Source organism: Scyliorhinus torazame, chromosome 7 (genome assembly GCF_047496885.1).
Source record: "Scyliorhinus torazame isolate Kashiwa2021f chromosome 7, sScyTor2.1, whole genome shotgun sequence".
NCBI lineage: Eukaryota > Metazoa > Chordata > Chondrichthyes > Carcharhiniformes > Scyliorhinidae > Scyliorhinus > Scyliorhinus torazame.
Genome location: NC_092713.1, coordinates 271118030 through 271143958, shown reverse-complemented (window position 1 = coordinate 271143958; position 25929 = coordinate 271118030). Strand labels below are relative to the sequence as shown.

The 25929-nt window shown below is 44.9% G+C and overlaps 1 protein-coding gene across 9 annotated transcripts in view; it reads left to right on the top strand.

Annotated features, from left to right (window-relative positions):
* The window catches only part of LOC140427034 (rap guanine nucleotide exchange factor 6-like), a 541878-nt gene that overhangs the window by 443550 nt on the left and 72399 nt on the right, over window positions 1-25929 (top strand). For 8 of the 9 annotated variants that reach the window (XM_072512459.1, XM_072512462.1, XM_072512456.1 and 5 more), the window contains 3 exons: window positions 7178-7418; window positions 14088-14245; window positions 16559-16573. In XM_072512459.1, coding sequence (XP_072368560.1) covers window positions 7178-7418; window positions 14088-14245; window positions 16559-16573 — 414 coding nt within the window. The remainder of the gene's footprint in view (window positions 1-7177; window positions 7419-14087; window positions 14246-16558; window positions 16574-25929) is intronic. The other variant, XM_072512457.1, reaches the window with a different exon arrangement.

The window sequence follows — 25929 nt, the reverse complement described above, 5'->3', positions numbered from 1 at the left end:
ATTATTTATAGCAACGACCTATACATATTATACATATATATTAATAACCCTGAGACTCCTTCTGGTTCCCCCCCCCCCCCCCCCCGCCCCCCCGGGCTGCTGCTGCTGCTGTCTTCTTTTCCATTCCCTCTATCTTTCTGTGAGGTATTCGACGAACGGTTGCCACCGCCTGGTGAACCCTTGAGCCAATCCCCTTAGGACGAACTTAATCCGTTCCAGCTTTATAAACCCTGCCATGTCATTTATCCAGGTCTCCACCCCCGGGGGCTTGGCTTCCTTCCACATCAACAGTATCCTGCGCCGGGCTACTAGGGACGCAAAGGCCAAAACATCGGCCTCTCTCGCCTCCTGCACTCCCGGCTCTTGTGCAACCCCAAATATAGCCAACCCCCAGCTTGGTTCGACCTGGACCCCCACTACTTTCGAAAGCACCTTTGTCACCCCCACCCAGAACCCCTGTAGTGCCGGACATGACCAGAACATGTGGGTGTGATTCGCTGGGCTTCTCAAGCATCTCGCACACCTATCCTCTACACCCAAAAATTTACTGAGCCGTGCTCCAGTCATATGCGCCCTGTGTAACACCTTAAATTGAATCAGGCTTAGCCTGGCACACGAGGACGATGAGTTTACCCTACTTAGGGCATCCACCCACAGCCCCTCCTCAATCTCCTCCCCCAGCTCTTCTTCCCATTTCCCTTTCAGCTCATCTACCATAATCTCAGCCTCGTCCCTCATTTCCCTATATATATCTGACACCTTACCGTCCCCCACCCATGTCTTTGAGATTACTCTGTCCTGCACCTCATGCGTCGGGAGCTGCGGAAATTCCCTCACCTGCTGCCTCGCAAAAGCCCTCAATTGCATATACCGGAATGCATTCCCTTGGGGCAACCCATATTTCTCGGTCAGCGCTCCCAGACTTGCGAACTTCCCATCCACAAACAGATCTTTCAGTTGCGTTACTCCTGCTCTTTGCCATATTCCAAATCCCCCATCCATTCTCCCCGGGGCAAACCTATGGTTATTTCTTATCGGGGACCCCACCAAGGCTCCTGTCTTTCCCCTATGCCGTCTCCACTGTCCACAAATTTTCAAAGTCGCCACCTCCACCGGGCTTGTGGTGTATTTCTTCGGTGAGAACGGCAATGGGGCCGTCACCATAGCTTGTAGGCTAGTCCCCCTACAGGACGCCCTCTCCAATCTCTTCCACGCCACTCCCTCCTCTTCTCCCATCCACTTACTCACCATTGAGATATTGGCGGCCCAGTAGTACTCACTTAGGCTCGGTAGTGCCAGCCCCCCCTATCCCGACTACGCTGTAAGAATCCCTTCCTCACTCTCGGGGTCTTCCCGGCCCACACAAAACTCATGATACTCTTTTCGATCCTTTTGAAAAAAGCCTTCGTGATCACCACCGGGAGGCACTGAAACACAAAGAGGAATCTCGGGAGGACTACCATTTTAACCGCCTGCACCCTCCCTGCCAGTGACAGGGATACCATGTCCCATCTCTTGAAGTCCTCCTCCATTTGTTCCACCAATCGCGTTAAATTTAACCTATGCAATGTACCCCAATTCTTGGCTATCTGGATCCCCAAGTAACGAAAGTCCCTTGTTACCTTCCTCAGCGGAAAGTCCTCTATTTCTCTGCTCTGCTCCCCTTGATGCACCACAAACAACTCACTTTTCCCCATGTTCAGTTTATATCCTGAGAATTCTCCAAACTCCCGAAGTGTCCGCATTATCTCTGGCATCCCCTCCGCCGGGTCCGCTACATATAACAACAAATCATCCGCATACAGAGATACCCGGTGTTCTTCTCCTCCTCTAAGTACTCCCCTCCACTTCTTGGAACCCCTCAATGCTATTGCCAGGGGCTCAATCGCCAGTGCAAACAGCAATGGGGACAGAGGGCATCCCTGCCTTGTCCCTCTATGGAGCCGAAAGTATGCAGATCCCCGTCCATTCGTGACCACACTCGCCACTGGGGCCCTATACAACAGCTGCACCCAATCAACATACTCATCTCCAAAACCAAATCTCCCCAGCACCTCCCACAAATAATCCCACTCCACTCTATCAAATGCTTTCTCGGCATCCATCGCCACCACTATCTCCGCTTCCCCCTCTGGTGGGGGGCATCATCATTACCCCTAGCAGCCTCCGTATATTCGTATTCAGCTGTCTCCCCTTCGCAAACCCAGTTTGGTCCACATGGACCACCCTCGGGACACAATCCTCTATCCTCATTGCCACTACCTTGGCCAGAATCTTAGCGTCTACATTTAGGAGGGAAATAGGTCTATAGGACCCGCATTGCAGCGGGTCCTTTTCCTTCTTTAGGAGAAGCGATATCGTTGCCTCAGACATAGTCGGGGGCAGCTGTCCCCTTTCCTTTGCCTCATTAAAGGTCCTCATCAGTAGCGGGGCGAGAAAGTCCACGTATTTCCTGTAAAATTCAACTGGGAATCCATCCGGTCCCGGAGCCTTCCCCGCCTGCGTGCTCCTAATTCCTTTCACTACTTCCTCTATTTCAATCTGTGCTCCCAGTCCCACCCTTTCCTGCTCCTCCACCTTGGGAAATTCCAGCCGGTCCAGAAAGCCCATCGTTCTCTCCCTCCCATCCGGGGGTTGAGCTTCGTATAATTTTTCATAGAATGCCTTGAACACTCCATTCACTCTCTCCGCTCCCCGCTCCTTCCTCATCCCTCACTCCCCCTATTTCCCTCGCTGCTCCCCTTTTCCTCAATTGGTGGGCCAGCAACCTGCTCGCCTTCTCCCCATATTCGTACTGTACACCCTGTGCCTTCCTCCACTGTGCCTCTGCAGTACCCGTTGTCAGCAAGTCAAATTCTACGTGTAGCCTTTGCCTTTCCCTGTACAGTCCCTCCTCCAGTGCCTCCGCATATTGCCTGTCCACCCTCAGAAGTTCTTGCAGCAACCGCTCCCGTTCCCTACTCTCCTGCTTTCCTTTATGTGCCCTTATTGATATCAGCTCCCCTCTAACCACTGCCTTCAGCGCCTCCCAGACCACTCCCACCTGGACCTCCCCATTATCATTGAGTTCCAAGTACTTTTCAATGCACCCCCTCACCCTTAGACACACCCCCTCATCTGCCATTAGTCCCATGTCCATTCTCCAGGGTGGGCGCCCTTCTGTTTCCTCCCCTATCTCCAAGTCCACCCAATGTGGAGCGTGACTCGAAATGGCTATAGCCGTATACTCCGTTCCCCTCACCTTCGGGATCAATGCCCTACCCAGCACAAAAAAGTCTATTCGCGAATAGACTTTGTGGACATAGGAGAAAAACGAAAACTCCTTACTCCTAGGTCTGCTAAATCTCCACGGGTCTACTCCTCCCATCTGCTCCATAAAATCTTTAAGCACCTTGGCTGCTGCCGGCCTCCTTCCAGTCCTGGACCTCGACCTGTCCAGCCCTGGTTCCAACACCGTATTGAAATCTCCCCCCATTACCAACTTTCCCACCTCTAGGTCCGGGATGCGTCCTAGCATACGCCTCATAAAATTGGCATCATCCCAGTTCGGGGCATATACGTTTACCAAAACCACCGTCTCCCCCTGTAGTTTGCCACTCACCATCACGTATCTGCCCCCGCTATCCGCCACTATAGCCTTTGCCTCAAACATTACCCGCTTCCCCACTAATATAGCCACCCCCCTGTTTTTCGCATCTAGCCCCGAATGGAACACCTGCCCCACCAAACCTTTGCGTAGTCTCACCTGGTCTATCAGTTTCAAATGCGTTTCCTGTAACATAACCACATCTGCCTTAAGTTTCTTAAGGTGTGCGAGTACCCGTGCCCTCTTTATCGGCCCGTTCAGCCCTCTCCCGTTCCACGTGATCAGCCGGGTTGAGGGGCTTTTACCCCCCCCCCCTTGTCGATTAGCCACCCCCTTTTTCCAACTCCTCACCCGGTTCCCACGCAGCTGTGTCCCCCCCCAGGTGGTGCCCCCCCCGCCCATCCCACCCCATACCAGCTCCCCCCCTCTCCCCAGCAGCAGCAGCCCAATAATTCCCCCCTCCCACCCCCCCGCTAGATCCCCCACTAGCGTAGTTACACCCCCCATGTTGCTCCCAGAAGTCAGCAAACTCTGGCCGACCTCGGCTTCCCCCCGTGACCTCGGCTCGTACCGTGCGACGCCCCCTCCTTCCTGCTTCCCTATTCCCGCCATGATTATCATAGCGCGGGAACCGAGCCTGCGCTTCCCCCTTGGCCCCGCCCCCAATGGCCAACGCCCCATCTCTTCCACCTCCTTTCCTCCCCCCACCACCTCCTGTGGAAGAGAGAAAAGGTACCAGATCGCAGGATTAATAACATAAAACTCCTCTTTCCCCCCCTTTTTACCCCCCTCTTCGCCCCCATACTCGCCCCACCACTTTGTTTCAAACGTTCTTTTTTTTAATAACCCGCTCATTCCAATTTTTCTTCCACGATAAAAGTCCACGCCTCATCCGCCGTCTCAAAGTAGTGGTGCCTCCCTTGATATGTGACCCACAGTCTTGCCGGTTGCAGCATTCCGAATTTTATCATCTTTTTGTGAAGCACCGCCTTGGCCCGATTAACGCTCGCCCTCCTTCTCGCCACCTCTGCACTCCAGTCTTGGTATACGCGGATCACCGCGTTCTCCCACTTACTGCTCCGAGTTTTCTTTACCCATCTAAGGACCATCTCTCTGTCCTTAAAACGGAGGAATCTCACCACTATGGCTCTAGGAATTTCTCCTGCTCTCGGTCCTCGCGCCATCACTTGGTATGCTCCCGCAACTCCAGCAGACCCGCCGGGGCCTCCGCTCCCATTAACGAGTGCAGCATCGTGCTCACATATGCCCCGACGTCCGCTCCCTCCGCACCTTCAGGAAGACCAAGAATCCTTAGGTTGTTCCTCCTCGCGTTGTTCTCCAGCGCCTCCAGCCTTTCCACACATCGTTTATGGTGTGCCTCGTGCATCTCCGTCTTCACCACCAGGCCCTGTATGTCGTCCTCATTCTCGGCAGCCTTTGCCTTCACGACCCGAAGCTCCCGCTCCTGGGTCTTTTGCTCCTCCTTTAGCCCTTCGATCGCCTGTAATATCGGGGCCAACAGCTCCTTCTTCATTTCCTTTTTGAGTTCTTCCACGCAGCGTTTCAAAAACTCGTGTTGTTCAGGGCCCCATATTAAACTGCCACCTTCCGACGCCATCTTGGATTTTGCTTGCCTTCCTTGCCGCTGCTCTAAAGGATCCACCGCAATCCTGCCACCTTCCTCTCCTTTTTTCATCCGTATCCAGGGGGGATTCCCTTCTGGTTCACCGCACAGTAGTTTTAGCCGTTAAAATTGCCGTTGGGGCTCTTATTAAGAGCCCAAAAGTCCGTTCCACCGGGAGCTGCCGAAAAGTGCGACTCAGCTGGTCATCGCCGCACCCGGAAGTCCTTGTGCACACACCTATACGTTGCACAGCGTTAGGAAAGAATCTGGAGCCTATACAATTTGTTAGAATCCATTGTACTTAGAATAGCTTCAAATACTTTGATGTCTACCTGCAGACTTTGAATTGAAGTTTACGTTGGTTCAGTGTTTCAGCTGTATACTTGAATTATGCAGTTAGAATCCCTACAGTGCAGAAGGGGGCCATTTGGCCAATTTGGTGCACCAACCCTCTGAAAGAGCACCCTATCTAGGCCTATTCTCCTGCCCTATCCCTGTAACTCCACCTACCCTGCACATATTTGGACACCAGAGGGCAATTTAGTATGATCAATCGGCCTAACCTGCACATCTTTGGACTGGGAGGAAACCGGAGAGCCCGGAGGAAATCTACGCAGACACTGGGAGAGAATGCAAACTCCACACACACCCCAGACTGGAATAGAACCTGGGACCCTGGCGCTGTGAGGCAGCAGTGCTAATCACTATTGGTGATGATTTGTGTATGATTTTGCTTTCTTTAATACTGGTGTACACTGCAAATAACATGCAGTGTAAGTATACAAAGCAATGGGACCATTCAGTAATAGATATCCATGAAAAAAGTTATCTTTAAACAGAGGAATGAAACGTAACAGACAATATTATAAGCTGGCCCGTAGAAATCAGATGCTATCAAATTGTTACATTCAATAGAAGTATGGGGATTTGCCTCATTTTAAGCAGTTTGCTTTTAAGAAAAATGTTACCTGACCTACCTGTACGCATGGTAGCACAGTGGTTAACACAGTGCCAGGGACCCGGGTTCAATTCCCGGCTTGGGTCACTGTCTGTGCGGAATCTGCACATTCTCCCCGTGCCTGTGTAGGTTTCCTCCCACAAGTCCCGAAATACGTGCTTGTTAGGTGAATTGGATATTCTGAATTCTCCCTCCATGTACCTGAAAAGGTGCCTTAGTGTGCCGACTAGGGAATTTTCACAGTAACTTCATTGCAGTGTTAATGTAAGCCTACTTGTGACACTATTTAAAAAAAAAAAAAAATTTAAAGTAGCCAATTATTTTTTTTCCAATTGAGGGCAATTTAGCGTGGCCAATCTACCGAACCAGCACATCTTTGGGTTGTGGGGGTGAAACCCACGCAGACACGGGAAGAATGTGCAAACTCCACACGGACGGTGACCCAGGGCCGGGATTCAAACCCAGGTCCTGAGTGCCGCAGTCCCAGTGCTAATCACTGTGCCACCGTGCTGCCCTTACTTGTGACACTAATAAAAATTATTATTATACCATATCAGATACTTACCTTAATTTTATGAGGCAGTAACTTTGAGTCCAAATGTGTAGTTCATACAACAGCGGGTTGCATGTTCGTGCTGCTGATTTCCTAATCAGGAATTTGCACTGGAGAATCATTGAAGGGAAGCAATTTGAGCTATACAAAGGGGGAAGACATTACTGAGCTTTGCAAGTTTAGAAAAAAATCACCAGTAACTTTCTCAGGGGTAATGAATATTGTGGTCTGTTTGCTCTTTCAGCCACAACACAAGTTACATGGAGATGAAAAAGAGTGATGGATGGGTGGGGGACTGCAAATAGTTGCTAATTGGAGATATCAGCTGCAAAATACCTTGAAGTGCTCTATGATGCTTGGAGGTGGATACTGAGCTGGGCAGCTCCAAATTGTGCTATTTGGACGAAGGAAATTGAACTCTGTACTGTTACTAATTTTGATTCCTCTCCTCTCCAGTTTTTAAGGAGTTGCTAAATAGGCTAATGCAGGAGAAAAAAAATGGAGTTCCCCATATTCCTAAAATTGCAGAAAAAAAGGGAAATCGTTACTCACATCCAGACTTACAAGTGGAGCAAATGTTTCCTTCTGAGAAGGGCAACAAGAAGATAAAAGCCAACACCGTGTCAGGTGGCCGAAACAAAATCCGGAAAATACTTGACAAAACACGTTTCAGCATCTTGCCACCAAAGCCATTCAGGTAGGTGAAGTATTTGAGTCAGATGAATTTGTGAATAAATCTCCACTAATGGCTTACCATCTTTTGAGAAATAACAAGTGCAAGTTGGTTCTCGTTATTAACCTCCGTTATTTGGAGCACATACAGGATAGGTGCTGAAAACAAGAGAATATCCAGGAAATTGCAGGTGTGAATGATTCGGCATCACTCACAAATGAAGTGTCTTGACGATTTGCTGATAATTTGGATACTTTGGATGCTGAAAGTTGGCCATTTATTTGAAGGAATATGAGAATTAGCGATTCTTCAGTAATGGCATGGTTTTTCCTCTCTTTCCTGATCACCAGAAAGCAATTGAAGGGAAATGCTTAGGCACCAGTGGATTTCCCTACAAGAGAGGGAGAGCCATTAGGCCAAGATGAAGAAGCTGAATAATAACACTTGCTCATGTAATGACTACATAAATCACAAGTATGGTGGGATTGGGTTGTTTTTGACAATGGATGGCATATAATATGAAGAGACCAATAAATACCAGTTAGCATTAAGTTCCAATGGGATTATATCTTTTATTGCACTCCTTTGCTCTCAAATCTATTCATTCACCCAGGGCCAATTCCATTGCCATGGTTGAGCTTGATTTTCTCAGCATAGCTTAGGGATGAGACATGTGACACATTGGGGCAGCCGTGAGACTACTGTATGGAACAATAATAATTAATTTCTTAGTCTATAAAATATGACATTCAAGCAAAAGGTCCCAGAGCATTATCCCAACAGCCTTGTCATTTTTGTAAAATTACTTTTAAAGCTTGCTTCTGAGAAACAATTTGTACATGTGTCATTATTTGGGAAAGAACGTTCTAAATTGCACTTATTTTTACATAGAATTTCTAATGGCTGCTGCACACATTTAGCAACTTAAAACCAATTCAGTTCTCAGAATTAATTGTAGAACACTATAGCATGTGAAAATAACATGCTAGGTGATGGATAGAGAGGTCAATAATTGCACATTTTTGTCTCAGCAAGCAAATCCAGCAAGGGAGCAAGTAATAACTATGACCAAAACGTAGGAAGACTGTTAGATGATTTTTAAAAATAATACTCTGCACTTTTCAAACTTTAGAGGCAGTGCCCTCTAGGATTGTATGGACATGCAGATGTACAGGGAACTGGAACAGGTTTTAGACAAAACATTGTCTCTCTGGAAATAAATGTAAGTTCTGGATATGATACAGGTATCGCAATCCGGATGTGTGAAATGGCTGTTAAAATACAAAAGTGTGAAAAATAGTAGAAGGTAGGTAGGGATTACATTTTTGATTTGGCTTTCTACCAATTTATCATGTTTATGAACTTTCACTAGAATATTCCTTTCATTTTTCTCTTCTGCAAACAATGTAATAGGGGAAGTTTGACAAATTAGTCTGCTGGTTTCCCCATATATATCCCTTCCAACAGCTTTGAATATTCATAGAATCCCGACAGTGCAGAAGAGGCCATTCAGACTATCGGGTCTACACCGACTCTTCGAATGAGCATTCTACCCACTTGCACCCCCCCCCCCCCCCCCCCCGTTCTCCCCGCCCTTTCTCCTTAACCCAGAACCTAACCTGCGCATCCCTGGACATTTAGTGGCAATTTAGAATGGCCAACCCAGCTAACCACATCTTTAGACTGTGGGAGGAAACCGGAGAACCCGGAGGAAATCCATGCAGACACTGGGAGAACGTACAAACAGAGGCCGGAATTGAACCCGGGTTCATGGTGCTGTGAGACAGCAGTGCTAGCCACTGTGCCACCGTGTCGCCATTTTGCTTATAAAGTCCAAAAATGTTTTAAGATTTTTTATTTTTCATTTATGGGTTGTGGGTGCCGCTCGATAGGCCAGCATGTATTGCCTACCTCTAGTTGCCCTTCAGAAGGTGGTGATGAGTTGTCTTCTTGAATTGCTGTAGTCCCACAGCTTTTAGGGAGAGAATTCCAGGATTTTGACCCAGCGACAGTGAAGGAAGGGTACTATATTTTCAAGTCAGGATGGTGAGTGACTTGGGAGGGGAACCTCCAGGTGGATGTATTCCCAGACATCTGCTGCTCTTGTCCTTCTAGATGATAGCGGTCATGGGAGGTGGAAAGTGCTGTGTAAGGAACCTTGGTGAGTTCCTGCAGCGCATCTTGTAGATAGTAGATGTGGACAGCACGGTAGCACACGTGGCGAGCACTGTGGCTTCACAACGCCATGGTCCCAGGTTCGATTCTCCCCTGGATCACTGTCTGTGCGGAGTCTGCGTGTTCTCCTCGTGTCTGTGTGGGTTTCCTCCGGATGTTCCGGTTTCCTCCCACAGTCCAAAGACGTGCAGCTTAGGTGGATTGGCCATGCTAAATTGCCCTTAGTGTCCAAAAAGATTAGGAGGGGTTATTGGATTATGGGGATAGGGTGGAAGTGAGGGCTTAAGTGGGTCGGTGCAGACTCGATGGGCCGAATGGCCTCCTTCTGCACTGTATGTTCTATGTATCTATATACACGTGGCTACCACGGTTCGTCAATGGTGGCGAGATTGAATGTTTGTGAAAGGGATAGCAATCAAACAGGCTGCTGTGTCCTGGATAGTGTTGAGCTTCTTGAGTGTTGTTGGAGCTGCACTCAACCAGGAAAGTGAAACGTATTCCATTACACTCATGACTTGGGGCTGGTAGATAGGAAACGGCTCTGGGGAGTCGGGGGATAAATTACTCATCACCGGATTCCCCGCCTTTGGCGTGGTCTGGTAGCCACAGTATTTATATAGCTAATACAGTTCAGCTGCTGTTCAATGGTAACCCCCCCAGGATGATAGTGAGGGATTCAGCGATGGCAATGCTATTGAATGCGAAGGGGCGATAGTTAGATCCTCTCTTGTTGGAGATGGTAATTGCCTGGCACTTCTGTGACCCGAATGTTACTTGCCACTTTTCAACCCAAGCCGGAATATTGTCCTGGTCTTGCTGCATTTGGATATGGACTGTTTGAGTATCTGAAGAGTTGTGAATGGTGCAGAACATTGTGCAATCATCTGCGAACATCCTCACTTCTGACCTTATGATGAAAGGAAGGTCATTGATGAAGCAGCTGAAGATGATTGGGCCTTGGACACTGCCCTGTGGAACTCCTGCAGTGATGTCCTGGAGCTGAGATGATTGACCTCCAACATTACAACCACCTTCCTTTGGGCCAGGTATGACTGCAATCAATGAAGGGTTTCCCCCGATTCCCATTGACTCTATATTTGCTCGGAGTCCTTGGTGCCATACTCGGTCAAATGCTGCCTTGACGTCAAGGGCAGTCACTCTCACCTCAGCTCTGTATGTGGGGGTGGGGAGAAAGAGAAAATAAAGGAACAACTGTGTGAGATGTTGTTGGTGGGGAAGCCGTAGAAGCAATGGACCTTTGGCCTTAAAAGAGGCATGATTATTAATAAAATTGCATGTTAACTAACTTTTTATTTTCTAAAAACAGCATGAAGCAGCAAATGTTTGGGTGAGGGAACTTTGCATTTCACATTTAAAACATTGACAAATTTGTGTCACACTTAACGTGTCTAGAGATAACATATTGAATTGCATTGTTAAGCTTTTATGGATAATTTGCTAAACATCCTTTCAAAACGTTTTATGCCATTTTCACCAACTTCATTTCTGGTGAAAAAGAGATTGTTAAGACCAAAGATTCTGAAATTCTCCGTAAGACGTCAGAAAATCCCTGTTATCAGCGGCCAATGATGAGTTGCCTCCATCACATGCCATGGTGGGGGGGGGAATTCCGCCCAGTAGATGAATAGAACTATTTTGGGCGCAGGTGCATTGGTGCAGCACTGGGACGATACTATTGTCCATAGTGTTTCTGGTGCTTTTCGTTTAATATAAAATGTTAATATCATGTTAATAGGGCGAGGTTGATTTATTTCACCTTCTTGGCAAAAGTAACATTTTCTCCTCTTTCCATCGGTTGCGCTCATTTTGATTTCTGTTTTGCTGTTCAATAACAGAATTCCACAAGGTTCTTTTAGGCAGGGAAGCTGAATTGAATTTTTGATCATTTAAACAAACTTAACAGTAGCTGATCATTGTGGCATTGTCACCTTTGATTTTAAATAAACCAAAAGTAAGCTAGCCTTGTGACATTGGCGTACTCATATTTTAGGACGGTACAATGAACCATCATAAAGTGCTAGTAAATGAGACCTCCGCATAGCATCCGTTCCTAATCTTAGAACATCTGGCAAAAGAAAAATGGGAAGGGGATTTGCACTCACACCTGTTTGAAGTGTCTTAATGAAGTGCTGGCATATGTCCATCTTCTGCATAGAATAGTTGATAGGAGGGAGGGTAATGGCTTTATGGAAATGAACTGGCACATTAGACAGAAAATTAACAGGTGGTTTTGAATTTTTAATGATAGGGAAGCAGAAGGGCGAAAGGGCTATGCCATCAATTTTCCACTTTCAACTACAGTATTGTTGATGTGACAGCTACATTTCTGAAAGGTGATCACTGCTTTTCAAGTACTTTGTATGAGAACATTGTGTGAATGCAAAGCACACCGTTCAAGTGCATGAGATGGCAAACATGATAATTAAAATTCTTTAAATCTGCATGTGGGGGAGTTGAAAGCTTACACAGGTGTTCATTTATGTGAGCGATTAAAATTATTTATTTCAAGAGGCTTCCTGGGGTTTCTCACAGCTTTCTTTGAGTCATTTATTCTCATAGCTTTATTTTTTTCTCACATGTCACAGGAAAGAAACTACTGTATTTGAAAGGAAAATGCATCAAATTCTTCTATTTTCAACTCAAGTTGCTCAGACCATCTGTTTTTAAGAAGGCAGGTAATCGGAGGCCTGCTGTAGGTAGTGCTCTTTATCAGAACCGACTTGGAAATAATTATCATAGGTTCAATCCCTGCATCGACCATAGTAGTTCATAGAGGCCTTTTCCTCACCTTGCCCCAGGCTTGAGGACTGGTGTTCCTTGAGCTATATATAATCAATTGTCTCTCTCTAATGGAGAGAAAAACTTTTGTGGGCTATGGTTAATTATCTTACCTAATCTTCTATGGCAATCGCTCACTAATGAGAATGATTGTCCACCTAAGAAACTCTGTAACTTGCTCCCAATGGTGCGACTGTATTGTCTTTCATTTCATATTTAAATGTTTGTGTATGTCAGGGATCACATAACCTAAAGTATGTCACAATGAGCATTTTATAGACTTCTATCCAATCAGCAGAGCTGCAGCCATTTTCTTCTGGCTTTGCTTTGGCTAGGTTATGAACGTGAATCCTTTTTCAAGTTAATTTTCATTCTTATTCCCTTGATCTCCTCAACCCATCTGTGTTGCCCCCCCAACTGTTGATTCTATTATATCAAGAACTTTGAAGTACTCAAGTTTGTTAATTTATGTAGTTGGTTGTGAAAATAGCATTCAGCTGTTTATCCTTGTCTGTTGTATATTCTAATCCATCTCATGTTAAATGTTGTCTTCTTTCTGTGATTGCATAACCCATACAGGGGACTATTTTGGTAAGATACTTGATTTACTAAAAGCTTTACATAAAAATCACTTAATGGACCCAATTGCCTCTAATTGCAGTATTTCCATATCTGTGCAGGCATAGGAATTCAATATTTTTTCTAGATTGATGTTTGTTGAGTTATCTATTCTTTGTAGCCCAGCAGAACTGTTGGAACTTGTACAATTTAGCACCAATTTGATCACTATTGTGTGATATACATTAAAAGGATCAATGTTAGAAGCAGATAACCAAATGCACTCCCTATGTGCAAAATCTAGTAGCCCAGTTCAACTGACTTTGTCTAAATTTTGACCCCTGCTTTGAAACATCATGCAACATTGGACATACATATTATAAATATGTACATCTTTGGCATTATGCTCTACTTACATCTCGTACAGTTTAGTTACAGTCCTATAACATTTAAACAGAATGTCTGTTTTTAACACATTTTCCCTTCACTCCTTAAATGTTGAGCACATTTTGCTGTCTCACTAGACTCCCTCTAACATGCTTCATTTCCCAGAAGCTGAAAGAGGGCAGGCCAGTGATCTGGTCCTTTGTCTAGTGTCAGTCTACAACCAGTCAGCAGAAGCTGCCCAAGAACAGCTTCACAGTGACTCACTTGGTGATTTTTCTCCATCCTTCCCAAGTATAGCTTATGTCCATCAAGTATTCATTATTACAGGGGCGGCACAGTAGTGCAGTGGTTAGCACTTCTGCTTCATGGCGCCGAGGACCCAGGTTGGATCCCGGCCCTGGGTCACTGTCGAATGTGGAGTTTGCACATTCTCCCCATGCCTGTGTGGGTCTCAACCCCACAACCCAAAGATGTGCAGGATAGGTGGATTGGCCACGCTAAATTGCTTCTTAATTGGAAAAAAATGATTGGGTACTCTAAATAATTTTTTTTACAGTATTCATTATTACAAGCTATAAGTGCATTAAAGTGTGAAACATAATGAATTGTATAATCCTGATGTAAATTTCGTAGATATTTTCTCATAGTTTTAAATGAGCTGTGCCTTATCCTAATTCTGAACTGTGAATATGCTAACATTGCTATTGCTTGGGTACAACTTTAATGTAGTTTAACCTCTGAACTGTTTTTTTATTTTATTTTAATGGTCCACAGTGATGCTGGAGTGAGCCAGTCGCAGGATGACAGCATTGTTGGAACAAGGCAGTTCAGGCATAGTGTTGCTATAATGCCCTTCCCTGGAACACTTTCCTCCAGTAGCCCTGACCTGTTGCAACCTGCTACCAGTATGCTTGATTTCACAAATCCCACAGGTAAATAATCAAATCCTTGAAATATTTATTTATATATTAAATATATTTAGTATATTTTATATATTAAAATGTTTTAAAAAATTAAGTTACATGTCGTTCAAAACTCAAAGTAATTTTTTTTTAAATCAGTTGGTTTTAAAACTTGCTTTAACAAGTTTCGGATCTAAGGAAGGATGAAAAAATCTGCATATCTTCAGAACTTCTGCAATATTTCAGTGAGAATGAAACATATTCAATATTGTTATTAAGGCTAGGAAAAAACATTGAAAAACCAAGGGTTTTTGTCGGGCTTTTGCATGAAATATTGATGCACTATATCTAGCACTAATTTTTAAAAATGCTATACTATTTTGTTGTGATGCCCATGGGGAACCATAAACTAGATAGCTAAATTTACTGAATGACCCCCAGAGGAAATTACTATCGAGATTTCACTTTTTGTAACTTTTACTTTAACACAAATCAGAATAAACGTTAATTAAACATCAATTAACAGGAAAATGATATTGCAAGTAAAAAGTAAATTTGTTGATGCACCAAAGATACATTTTGTGCAACCATAAGCACCCACATCACTCCTAGCAGACATATAGCACTACGTAGCTACACAGTTCCACAATATGCTGTTTTTATTCATACAGGTAGGTCAGGAATCCTATCCGACAACAGCCTTTATCATCAGCAAATGTGCATTACTGCAAATCTCTCCCTGGTTCAAGACAGTCCTGATAGTTTAATCCTCCAGAGTTCCAACCAACCACTGAATAACACATGGTTCATAGTTTGGCCACTTCTGATAAAACACTCAGCTCTTTAGTGTCTCCAAGCTATTCACAAAAAGCCTTCCTTTTTAGTCAGCTTACACAGTGCCTCCAAGAGCTCCTGTCCCTTCTGCCAAACAGACAAACTGACCTCTTTCTAACAGTGATTTGTATCTTCTCACAAGAATCCACATTCTGTGTCCGTCTGCTTTCTCTTTGTGTCTGCATCTGTGTGCTGATCACTTTTCGGCCTTCAGTTCTGATTTGTCTTGCAACTTTCCTTTACTTCCTCCAGCCATACGGCTTCTGTCTAAATGTCCTTCCTGTTGATGATGCTTCCAGGTCAAGGGTCGCCAAGTCACATGGATTCATGAACAAGGACACCCAGGTGCCTTTGGACATCAACACCGATCAACCGTTCACCATTTAAGAAACATTCGCATTTCTGTTTTTTCCTGGAAAAATGGATAGCAGCATATTTTCACATTATATTCCATCTGCTATGTCCTTGCCCACTCTCACAGCCTGTCTAAATCCCCTTGAAACCTCTTTGCATCTTCCTCACAACTCACATTTCCATCCAGTTTTTTGCCATTAGCAAATGTGAAAATGTTATATTTGGTTCCCACATCCAAACTATTGGTATAGATTGTGATAGCTGGGCCCCAAGCATTAACCCTTGTGGTACCCCACTAGTCACAACCTGCCAACCTGAGACTTGCCCATTTACTCCTACTCTCTGCTTTCAATCCATTGATCAGTTGGCTGATTTTTTTTGAACAGATGATTGCAAGGTTGCACAGATGGTTACTGGAAATTTAGTTTTGTGCACTTCTCTCAGTTCCATGCAGAGTTAACTTTTGGAAAGGGTGGGGCATTTTGTAAATGAAAAATCTACAACACTATTTATTTCAAATAAGTTAAGGAAAATTGTAATAAATTCTTAAATTCAGAAACTGTTTTGGAAAAAAATGAGTTCCAAGAGGTGCATAGAACCAAATGTTGGTTTGACAAAGGCAGATTCTCTGGTCATTATCACATTGCTGTTTGTAGTAACTTGTGTGCAAATTGGCTGTCATGTTTCCTACATTACAATATTGACTATATTTCTTTGTCTTTAAATTTGACACACTGGTGCTTACTATAGGTGTAAGTTTTACCTTTTGTGGAACTTAAACACTTGTTTTAAAAAGTCTCATAAATTGACATGTTTACCAATGTTAACCAATAAAGCCTCATCTTCTTAGCCACCCAAAAAGGAATCAGCCTTACCAATACCAATTTTCCCAATAAATCAAAGGAATCTGAACCTTAGTTTTAATGAGTTTTCTTTTCTTTTTAAGAATCTATTTCGCAACAAAGCTTGTTGATAATGAATACAACATTTAAGACAATTTTATTAAACTAAAAATGTATGATCATCGCTTTGCATGATTGGAATTCTTGCAGTTGAGCTGGCTACTGTAATTAATTTGTGACTTTTTTCAAATTGATTTGAATATTGTGTAATTTCCTTTTCATCTGTTCTGCTCCTAAACTATCCTCATCGCAGCTGCAGGTTTTTATAGTGAGTATCCATCAGTCCTTCTGTGTTTGTGTTCTTGTATTGCATGTTTGTCTCCTTGTGTGGTGTGTTCACTTTGTGTTACCATCATGTACATGGTTAAAGGTCACAATGTTGATGTTGTGATGTTGCTTTTATTTAGTTTTGCAGGGATAGATTAAAAGGTTCTGTATATTTTTGATGGTATGGTACTTTGTACAGCCTACATACAGCATTCTGGAGAAGAATTGTTGTTCCCTGCTCACCATATTTCACCTCCCTCACCACTTGTTGAGTTGCTGATCTTGGTCAAGTAGCTGTATGGTGGCACTAAGTCACCTGGTCATTTCCTGAAAGGGGTGAAAATCAATTGGAGGATTGTTGTCAATCTGTTTCCTGCATTCCTTAAGAGCTAGTTGAAGTACAGCACTGACAAGCCTGGAAGCAAGTCATCAACCAAGCATCCCTGCCTTTGGAATCGTGTGGCAATGGAAAGAAAATAGAATGATTTTATAAATTAATTTCAAAAATATCCCTCTTTATTTCTCTTGAGATGTTTTTGTGTATGAACAGTTTTTTTTCAATAATGTATATTCTCATTAAGGTTATCATCCAAAGCTCTCATTATATCTAATTGCAATCTGTTCATTGTAAGTTGGCTTATCGCTTTCTCATATTGCCCATTTTTCTAACCTAACTTTACAAAAAAACATTTTAACCCATATGAAAACTTTAGATATTGGAGAGACTCATTACCATTCAAAATTACATTTTTAAAATTAATATTTTATTTGCATCAAGGTGTCAGTTGTGGGAATACTGACCTTTTTACAGTGTCACGCTGTGTTAAAACATTCAGATCAGGCACTCCCTGATTGGAGTATAGGTTAGACAGACATTAAAAACAGTTTTACACAGTTCTAATGCAGCTGGCTGAGCTCTTGTACAGCTGATGGCAACACTAAAATTAGCTCCTAAGCTTCAATGAGGTTAGCAGCCCAAAAAACCCAGGGGGTGAAATTGCTCTCTACGAATCACACAAAATGGGCTGTTAGTAAATTAACTGATTATCTACATCACAGCTGATTTTCTTTTCCAAAAACTCTGTTGTGTGGATGTGTTACTGAGTATTGCAGAATGGCCAATGAAGTACACTTTTTAAAAAGGGAGACGGAGCTAATCTGAGTAATTACTCACCACTATTAGCTTAACGTCTGTGGTAAGGAACATTTGTAGTCTCTTTTTTTAAGGCTGGAATTACTCCATATTCAGATCCAAAACTCTACAGTGATATCCTAACTTGCATATAGTTGTGTTCACTCTTCACCCCTTACCTTCTTACATTGTCCCACAGTTTAATAAATTTAACATTCTCATCCTTGTTTTCAATTCCCTCCATGATTTTGCCCCTTTCTATCTCTAATCGTCAGCCTATAACCCTCTCGGATAACCATTCCACCAGTTCTAGCCTCTTGCGCATCCCAGATTTTTCTTTGCGCCCCTATTTATGACCATTTCTTCAGCTGCCAGACATTTAACTCTGAAATTTTCTTCATAAACTCTCTGCCTCCATCTCTCATTTAAGACGCACCATAAAATCCACCTCTGATCAAGCTTTTGGTTTTCTATGTTGTCAGCTTTCCCTCGATTCAAGGATGACAGTATTGTGGGTTTCTGCCAAAGTGCTTCATCTTCAGGTTGGATGTGGGAAGGATGTTTCTTTTGTGGCAGAATCTAGAACTCAGGGTCGCTATTTCAAAATAAGGGGATGCCCATTTATGACAGATGATGTGGAGATGCCGGCGTTGGACTGGGGTGGGCACAGTAAGAAGTCTTACACACCAGGTTATAATCAAACCGGTTTATTTAGAATCGCTAGCTTTTGGAGTATAGCTCCTTCATCAGGTGAGTGAAGAGGTAGGATTGTGAGATTTTGGAATTCTCTTCCTCAAAAGGTGGTTGAGGCAGATCCCTTGACTTGTCTTTAAAACGGAGCTCGATGGATTCTCGATCAATAAGGGGGTGAAAGGTAGTCAGGGGTCTGCAGGAATGTGAAGTTGAGGTTAAAATCGGATCAGTTATGGTCTTATTGAATGGCGGGAGCAAGCTTGAAGGCCGATGGCTTATCTCCTCCTAATTCATAATGTCGTAACTGACAAACCGATTCCCAGCTCCCAGATCTTTGGGCTGATGGGACAGATGTCCTATTGGTAGTGGGATCCAGAGTAACAAAATGCTTCCTTTCCTTCTTTGCTACTGCTCTGCCTCATTAAGACATTATGACTCATATTGTGATGCAGCTTGGTGAACAAATAGTCTCGATTTTGAATGCTTTAAATTTAGCAAGCTTCTTCCAGTTATTGATGTCAATGCTGCTGTACTTCAAGGAGGACTGCAAAGTGTCTTTGAAGTGTTTTCTTTGTCCTTTCCCGCATATTTGACCATTAGAGAGTTGAGCAAACAGGCCCTGGTTGGGGGAGATGCTTTTTGGCCATCTGTGCACAGTGTCCACTCCATCAAAATTGATTTTGCAGGAATTTTGCCTGAATGATTGTGGAGCTGGCTTCAAAAAGGAGACTAGCGTTTGTTCAAACCTCCTCATTGAATCCAGAGGATGTGGCAGAGGCATTGTTGATGGACTACTGCAGTGTGATGACAACAGCTGCTTTGTACCCTCGGACTCTTGTTGATATGTGATCTTTGTTGTCAAACGCTCGAGGCGGAAGTTTGTAGAAACCCAAACGCCATCATGGTAGACTTGGCTGCCAAGGTATGAGGACATATTTCAGAGTTTCTGCTTTGACATCTTTGGGAAATGGAATATTTGGCTGATCATGTTGAATTGATGTGAGTTTTGTTTCAGCAATATTCAAGGACAGACCACCACAAGTTTCAACCGGCTATCGATCAAAGAGCCAAACACCAGTTAGCTAGTTCAAGGTCAAGGATACTTTATTTACACACAATTAATCATGCAACATAAACACTACTAGTTTACTACACCTATCGACTAAGACAACCTGTACTTAACTTCGGGCACCCGGCTTAGGTCAGAGAAACAGTGGCCGCTGTTCGATTCTGGATCGATCGAGTCCGAAGGAGTAACTGCTGCTCAGCTAGGCTCATCCGTCTGGTAGCGAGCGTTGAACTTGTACTTGCTTCTGGTGTTGCTGCACTTGGAAATGGCCGTGACCGGGGTACCAGGACCAAGAGAGAGCGAACATGTGGCGGACTCTTCTTCTTATACTTCGGGGTTTTCGCGCTCTTTTGAGTGGTCCTCCGGTTTGGGCCGCACTAATTGGGTGATCCCTGATCACTCCGTTCGATTCCTAACCAATACGTGGGCAGGGATCTGGATGGCTGGGTGTGTCCCAAGCGGTCACTGACCCCGTTGTTTGCATTTCCCTTGAATAAGGAGTGGCGCCGAAATGTCTGTGACTATCCCAATTGCTCGAGTACCAGTCCTTTGTTTTGGTGAAGATGGGCCATCAAATGCTAATCGGCCCCATTAAAATGCTAATTGGACGGAGTTTCGATACCGTCTGGACTTCTTGCTTACAAATATACATTTCAGGCTCTGAACCTGCCTGAGTCTTGACTTGTCCATTTTACCCGCTAGGCTTTGCGAGTTTCTCTGTACTTAGTTGGAAGTGGCCATCCCAGATGGCTACACTCCGTCCTCTTGATCCTCAACGCGAAGCATGAAGGATCACAATACTGGATCTTCTTTGTTCTCAGAAATGCCGGGTACCCTTAACCAAGGACAGGACTCTACTCTACTCTGTCCTATGGGTCAAAAACATTTACCTAAATTTCCTTAAACAACACGTATCTAAAAATTCCTAAGGGACCATTTAACATTCAATAAAAAAGGGGACCTCTAACTGTCTCTAACTAGACTACACTCATGTGCTATTTAACAATCAAAGAACTTATCTTACAATACAAAAAGATAGCAGCATCACATTTCGTCTGATCACTAACATTCATACACAGAAAAATAAGCTTTATTCACAAAAACAGCAACCGCAGAATTTATTAAAGAGGAAGGTTCAGAAAGAGTGTGGGGTTTGCTGGAGTCCGAGGAAAGGGGCTCTAAATGTGTATACTGGAGGACAGGAGACTCTCCTTCTCCATTTTCGCAATCTGATTGGATGGCGCTGCACAATATGGCTATCACTAGTAAGGCTTCCATTGTGTATGACAGGGAATACCACTTAATGAGATTCTCACACCATGTGGGGGTATTGGTGGCTGGGTCTATGTGTGGTGTAGTTTCCGGGCTAGGGGTGTTGTGTTGGGTAGTCGTGTTCGGGGCCTGTGTGGTGGGGGAGGTGGGGGTAGGTAACTCGCACAACTGTACTGTTCCAGCAACGATCATGATGCCGGTCATCAGGGTCGGCTTCATCTTATTCAGGCTTTCCTTTGCCGTTGAGTATCTTCGTAACTTCCTAGGGGAACAAGCATAGTGTCTGTTATAATCTTGTTGTTTAATATCTCGTATGTCTATCTGTTTCTCCTTAACGTCAATGTCCCATTAGAATCGTCACCATATGTGACTCCCACATTTTTTTTTTTAAACAACCATTTACGGAGACAAGGCATCCGAAAAAAAAATTCTGTGTTAAAGTGCGAGCACTCTCACAGCCTGTGGTCGATGGGCTGAGTGGGCGGACAATTTCTCCGTCCTCTGCAAACTTGTTTTTCCAACCAAGTGTTTCTGACATATAAATAGTATGTGGGGGATAGCAACCGAAGGGTTGCCGGAAAGGGCAAAAGTTGTGGCAAAATGCATTCTTTAAACCACGGAACTGAAAAAGAACAGCAAAAGAGTTTCGAAACCAATTATCCGAATGGGATGGTACGTATGATCCGCGTTGGGGTTCCCGGCTAGTGATCAGTGCCGTTGCTCCATACCCGAGCTTGGCTGACCAAATGTATAGGGGGTCCTCAGGCAGGGCGGGGATAAGTGCAGTTACTCCACTGCCTGAGTGACCTTCCAAGAGCAGTAAGAATTTGTAAATATATGGGCTCCAACAAACTTGTTTCTTTAACTGCCATGTAGCGTGAGAAGAGTAGTTATGACTGTATCAAGAAAGCGTCCATGAGGACGACACACAAAATCGTACAAGACAGAACGAACAACATTTTAAAACAAACTAAACATCAAAGCGGGCAGGTTCCATCACAGTACAGGACACGTAAATCTCAATCGGTTCCTGACTCTCATCATCTGGACACCTCAAGGTTCCATTCCAAAAAGATTTTCAAAGGGGTTACCATGGTGGGAGTCTGACCCGGAGTTATCACCACCTCCCGGGTGCCAAACTCACTCATGGAGTTTGCGTGCCAACGCGGCGTGTGCCGATGTGGGGTCCATTTCATCATTCCTTGTCAGATGACAGGAATTATCACGGTGCCAGTGTTTCATGTTCCATAGGGCGGATGCAAGGGGGCTGTCGCTATCGTCGGGTGGCGGGTCAGGTGGGCAAATAAATCGTCTCAAAGAGGCTGAACGTGTCGGGGTCGGGGTCTCTGGGCCTGTAGTGACTGGGGCTTTGTTCGGGTCCCTCGGGGGCTTCAGATGTGCTGCTGCTGTCGCTAGCAGCCGAATCAAGCGTCAGAGTGAAATTTGATTCTGGGCGTGTCGTCAAATTCGTGTCTGTGGACGTGCTGCTGCTGCTGGGGGAGGGGGAAATTGGGTTGTCATTGGGCGGGTCCTCATTGTCTGCCATTGCCAATGAGAGGTGGTGCGAGTGGCTGCGCTGCGTTCCATAAACCTTAATCTGATTTACATGGAACCATCCTGATTTTCCGTTCGAATACGTGATTTTATAAACTGAGGGGCTTACTTTGTCCGAAATTGAATAGGATCCTGCAAATTTAGGGACAAGGAATGAGCTGGGATTGTATAAGGTGATCATTACTTGCTGTCCGACTGTATGCTCTGTCGGGTGTACTATTTTATCAAAGCAGGCCATACTCTGCTTTCGTTTAGCGCCTAGTCGAACAGCTGCAGCGAGCTGTGCTGTTTTAATATTTTCTACCATATGCTGCACTGCTTTCTCATGGGTCAGGACGGTGACTGCGGGGCTGGCCAAATCAAGTCCAAATAAGTATTCGGTACCCTTCATGGGTTGTCCAGTCATCAGGGTACAGGGGGTATATCCTGTTGAGCTCAACACTGTGTTCCTAATAAACATCAGTGCGAATTGGAGCACTCTGTCGCATGTTGTGTTGTGCTGCTGCACCATTTTCCTAAGTGTGGCCTTTAGTGTCCGATTCATGCGCTCCACAATGCCGCTGGACTGCGGGTGATAGGCAATGTGGAACTTTTGCTTAATCCCAAATATCGTCATCACATTTTTCATTACCCTGCCCGTAAAGTAGGAACCTTGGTCCGACTCAATACTACGGGGGAGTCCCCATCTCGTAAAAATTTGCTCTGTTAAGATCTTTGCCATGGCCTTGGCTGTATTTGTTCTTGAGGGGAACGCCTCGACACACTTCGTAAATGTGTCTATTGCCACTAACACATATTTGTATCCATTTCTGCAGGGGGGGGGGGAAGGGGACCAATATAATCCAATTGAAGGTTTGTCCATGTGGTGTAGCTGGGGTTTTTCGCGTACCTATCTGAGTTTTATGCACAAATTAAGCAGTTTTCGACGTAATGGGATACGTCGGTTTTCAAATCAGGCCACTAGCAGAGGGGTCTGATGTGGGCAATGATGGATTCAATCCCTTGGTGTCCATGTCCATCATGAAACTTACAAATTATCTCATTCCTGTCCTGGGTGGGGACTACATAAATTCCACCTTTTAAAACGATTCCCTCATGGGCCGTCAAAGAATTCCTAAACTTTTCGTAGGGAGCTGAGAAGTTTCCTTTTAAAATTTCCTTTAATGCCTTGTCTTCCTTTTGTGCCTGGGCTAAGTCTTGGATGTTGGTCTGTGAGACCTGAACTGCGTGTACTGGGGCACTCTCGGGGGTTTGCCAAAAGTGGCCATGTCGTGAGCCTGCCTTCGCTAGGGCGTCAGCTTTCACGTTACCGGGTGGGGAGGAACGGTGGTGACTTACTTTGACTATGCCATATTTCCTGCCTTTAGCTGTCTGAAGGATATGTTTGAGCAGTGGGGCTGAGGGTAGAGGTTTTCTATCGGCGGAAATAAATCCTCTCGATTTCCACAGGGGTAGAAATTCTGTTAGGCTGTTGCAGACGTACAAACTGTCTGAATATATGTCTGCAGGGGTCGGGAATGAATCTGGGTGCTGGACAATGTAAGCAACGGCTGCTAACTCGGCTGCCTGCGAACCTAAGTGTCCAGGCAATTTTAAGCTATCTCTTCTAAAGCGCGTCCTCTTCATAAATCCTACATCCTGTTATCCTTTTTCCCTCAAGGACTGTGGAGGAACCACCTATGTAAATTCTCAGTGCTTTGTCTGTGGGCTGGGTCGTCTGTTGTCCGATACCTGTCTTTCTTGGTACCGGCTTGGGAACAAAGGGGCCTGTGCTGTACTTGGGGGCTATGATCTCGCACTCATGTGGGGTTCCTGCATAGTGCAAATCATCAGCCAGAAACGTGTGCGTTTCTGTCTGTTTTACAGTGATGTCACGTCCCTGTATGAGTAGGGTCCATCGTGTTGCTCGAATTTGGCTTACTGTGCCGTCCTTTAGTCTGCCGTCCAATAAAAGCTGTCTCAGGGTGTGCTCGGTCAAATGGTTACTGGGTTGAGTCCGGTTATGTACGAGAAGTACTGTACCGCCCAGAAAACTGCTAACAGGTGCCTTTCGCAGGCTGAAAATCCTTGTTTCATCGGATCGAAGACTCGTGAGGCATAGGCTACGGGTCCTAGACGATCGTGCCTTTCCTGCAAGAGTACGGCCGGAAGGGTTTGGTCGGTGGCCGCTACCTCTATCGCATATGGGGAGTGTGGATCTGGGGCTTGCAAAGCAGGGGCTGTGCTCGGGGTGTGTTTCAATGCATTCACGGCATCTGTGTACTGTGGAAGACATTTCAATGCGGCCTGTATCTTTAGTGGCTGGGAAAGTGGGGCTGCTTTTGTGGAGAATCCGTCTATGTGGTTTCTACAATATCCAACCAGTCCTAAAAATGACCGGAGTGCTGTAACGTTTTGGGGCTAGGGCAATTTTACAATGGCATCTATGCGTTTGTGTTCTATTTCACGCTTCCCATGCGTGATGACCGTACCTAAATATGTGACTTTTTCTTGGAGTATTTGGGCTTTCTTGGGGTTAATTTTGCAGCCAATCTTTGTGAGCAGTTCTCATGATTCCGAAAGAAGCGAAATGTGCTCTTCCTTTGTGTCCGTCTGCGGGAGCAAATTGTCCACATACTGAACAAGGCATTCCAGGGCAGGAAAATTTAGATAATCCGTTTGTCAATTGTCTGTGAAAAATGGAGGGGCAGTTGTGGAAGCCTTGTGGAAGGCACGTCCACGTGTCCTGCTGTCTCTGGAAAGTGAACGCAAATTTATACTGGTATGCTTTGTCCAGTGGCATGGACCAAAAGACATTGCTGATATCCAATACTGTGAAAGATTTCGACGTGAGTCCCTGTCTCAACATGGTCTCGGGACTCGTGGCAACGGTGGGGGCTGCTAGGGGCGTCACTATGTTTAACTCTCTGTAGTCGATGGTCAGTCGCCATGAACCATCAAGTTTTCTTACTGGCCAAATTGGGGCTTTATTCGTTGATGCGACGGGTCGAATCACTCCTTGATTCAATAAACTTTGCATTACCTTGGCTATCTCTCCCTCGGCTTGCTGGGGGAAGCCGTACTGTTTCTGGGGTTTGGGATGGAGACCTGTAATGTTTTCTACTCCTGGGATTTTGCCGCAGTCGTGCTTAGAACATAGAATGATACAGCGCAGTACAGGCCCTTCGGCCCACAATGTTGCACCGACATGGGAAGTCAAAAAACAAAAGCCATCTAACCTACACTATGCCATTATCATCCATATGCTTATCCAATAAACTTTTAAATGCCCTCAATGTTGGCGAGTTCACTACTGTTGCAGGTAGGGCATTCCACGGCCTCACCACACTTTGCGTAAAGTACCTACCTCTGACCTCTGTCCTATATCTATTACCCCTCAGTTGAAGGCTATGTCCCCTCGTGCTAGCCATTTCCATCCGCGGGAGAAGGCTCTCACTGTCCACCCTATCGAACCCCCTGATCATTTTGTATGCCTCTATTAAGTCTCCTCTTAACCTTCTTCTCTCTAACGAAAACAACCTCAAGTCCATCAGCCTTTCCTCATAAGATTTTCTCTCCATACCAGGCAACACCCTGGTAAATCTCCTCTGCACCCGCTCCAAAGCTTCCACGTCCTTCCTATAATGAGGTGACCAGA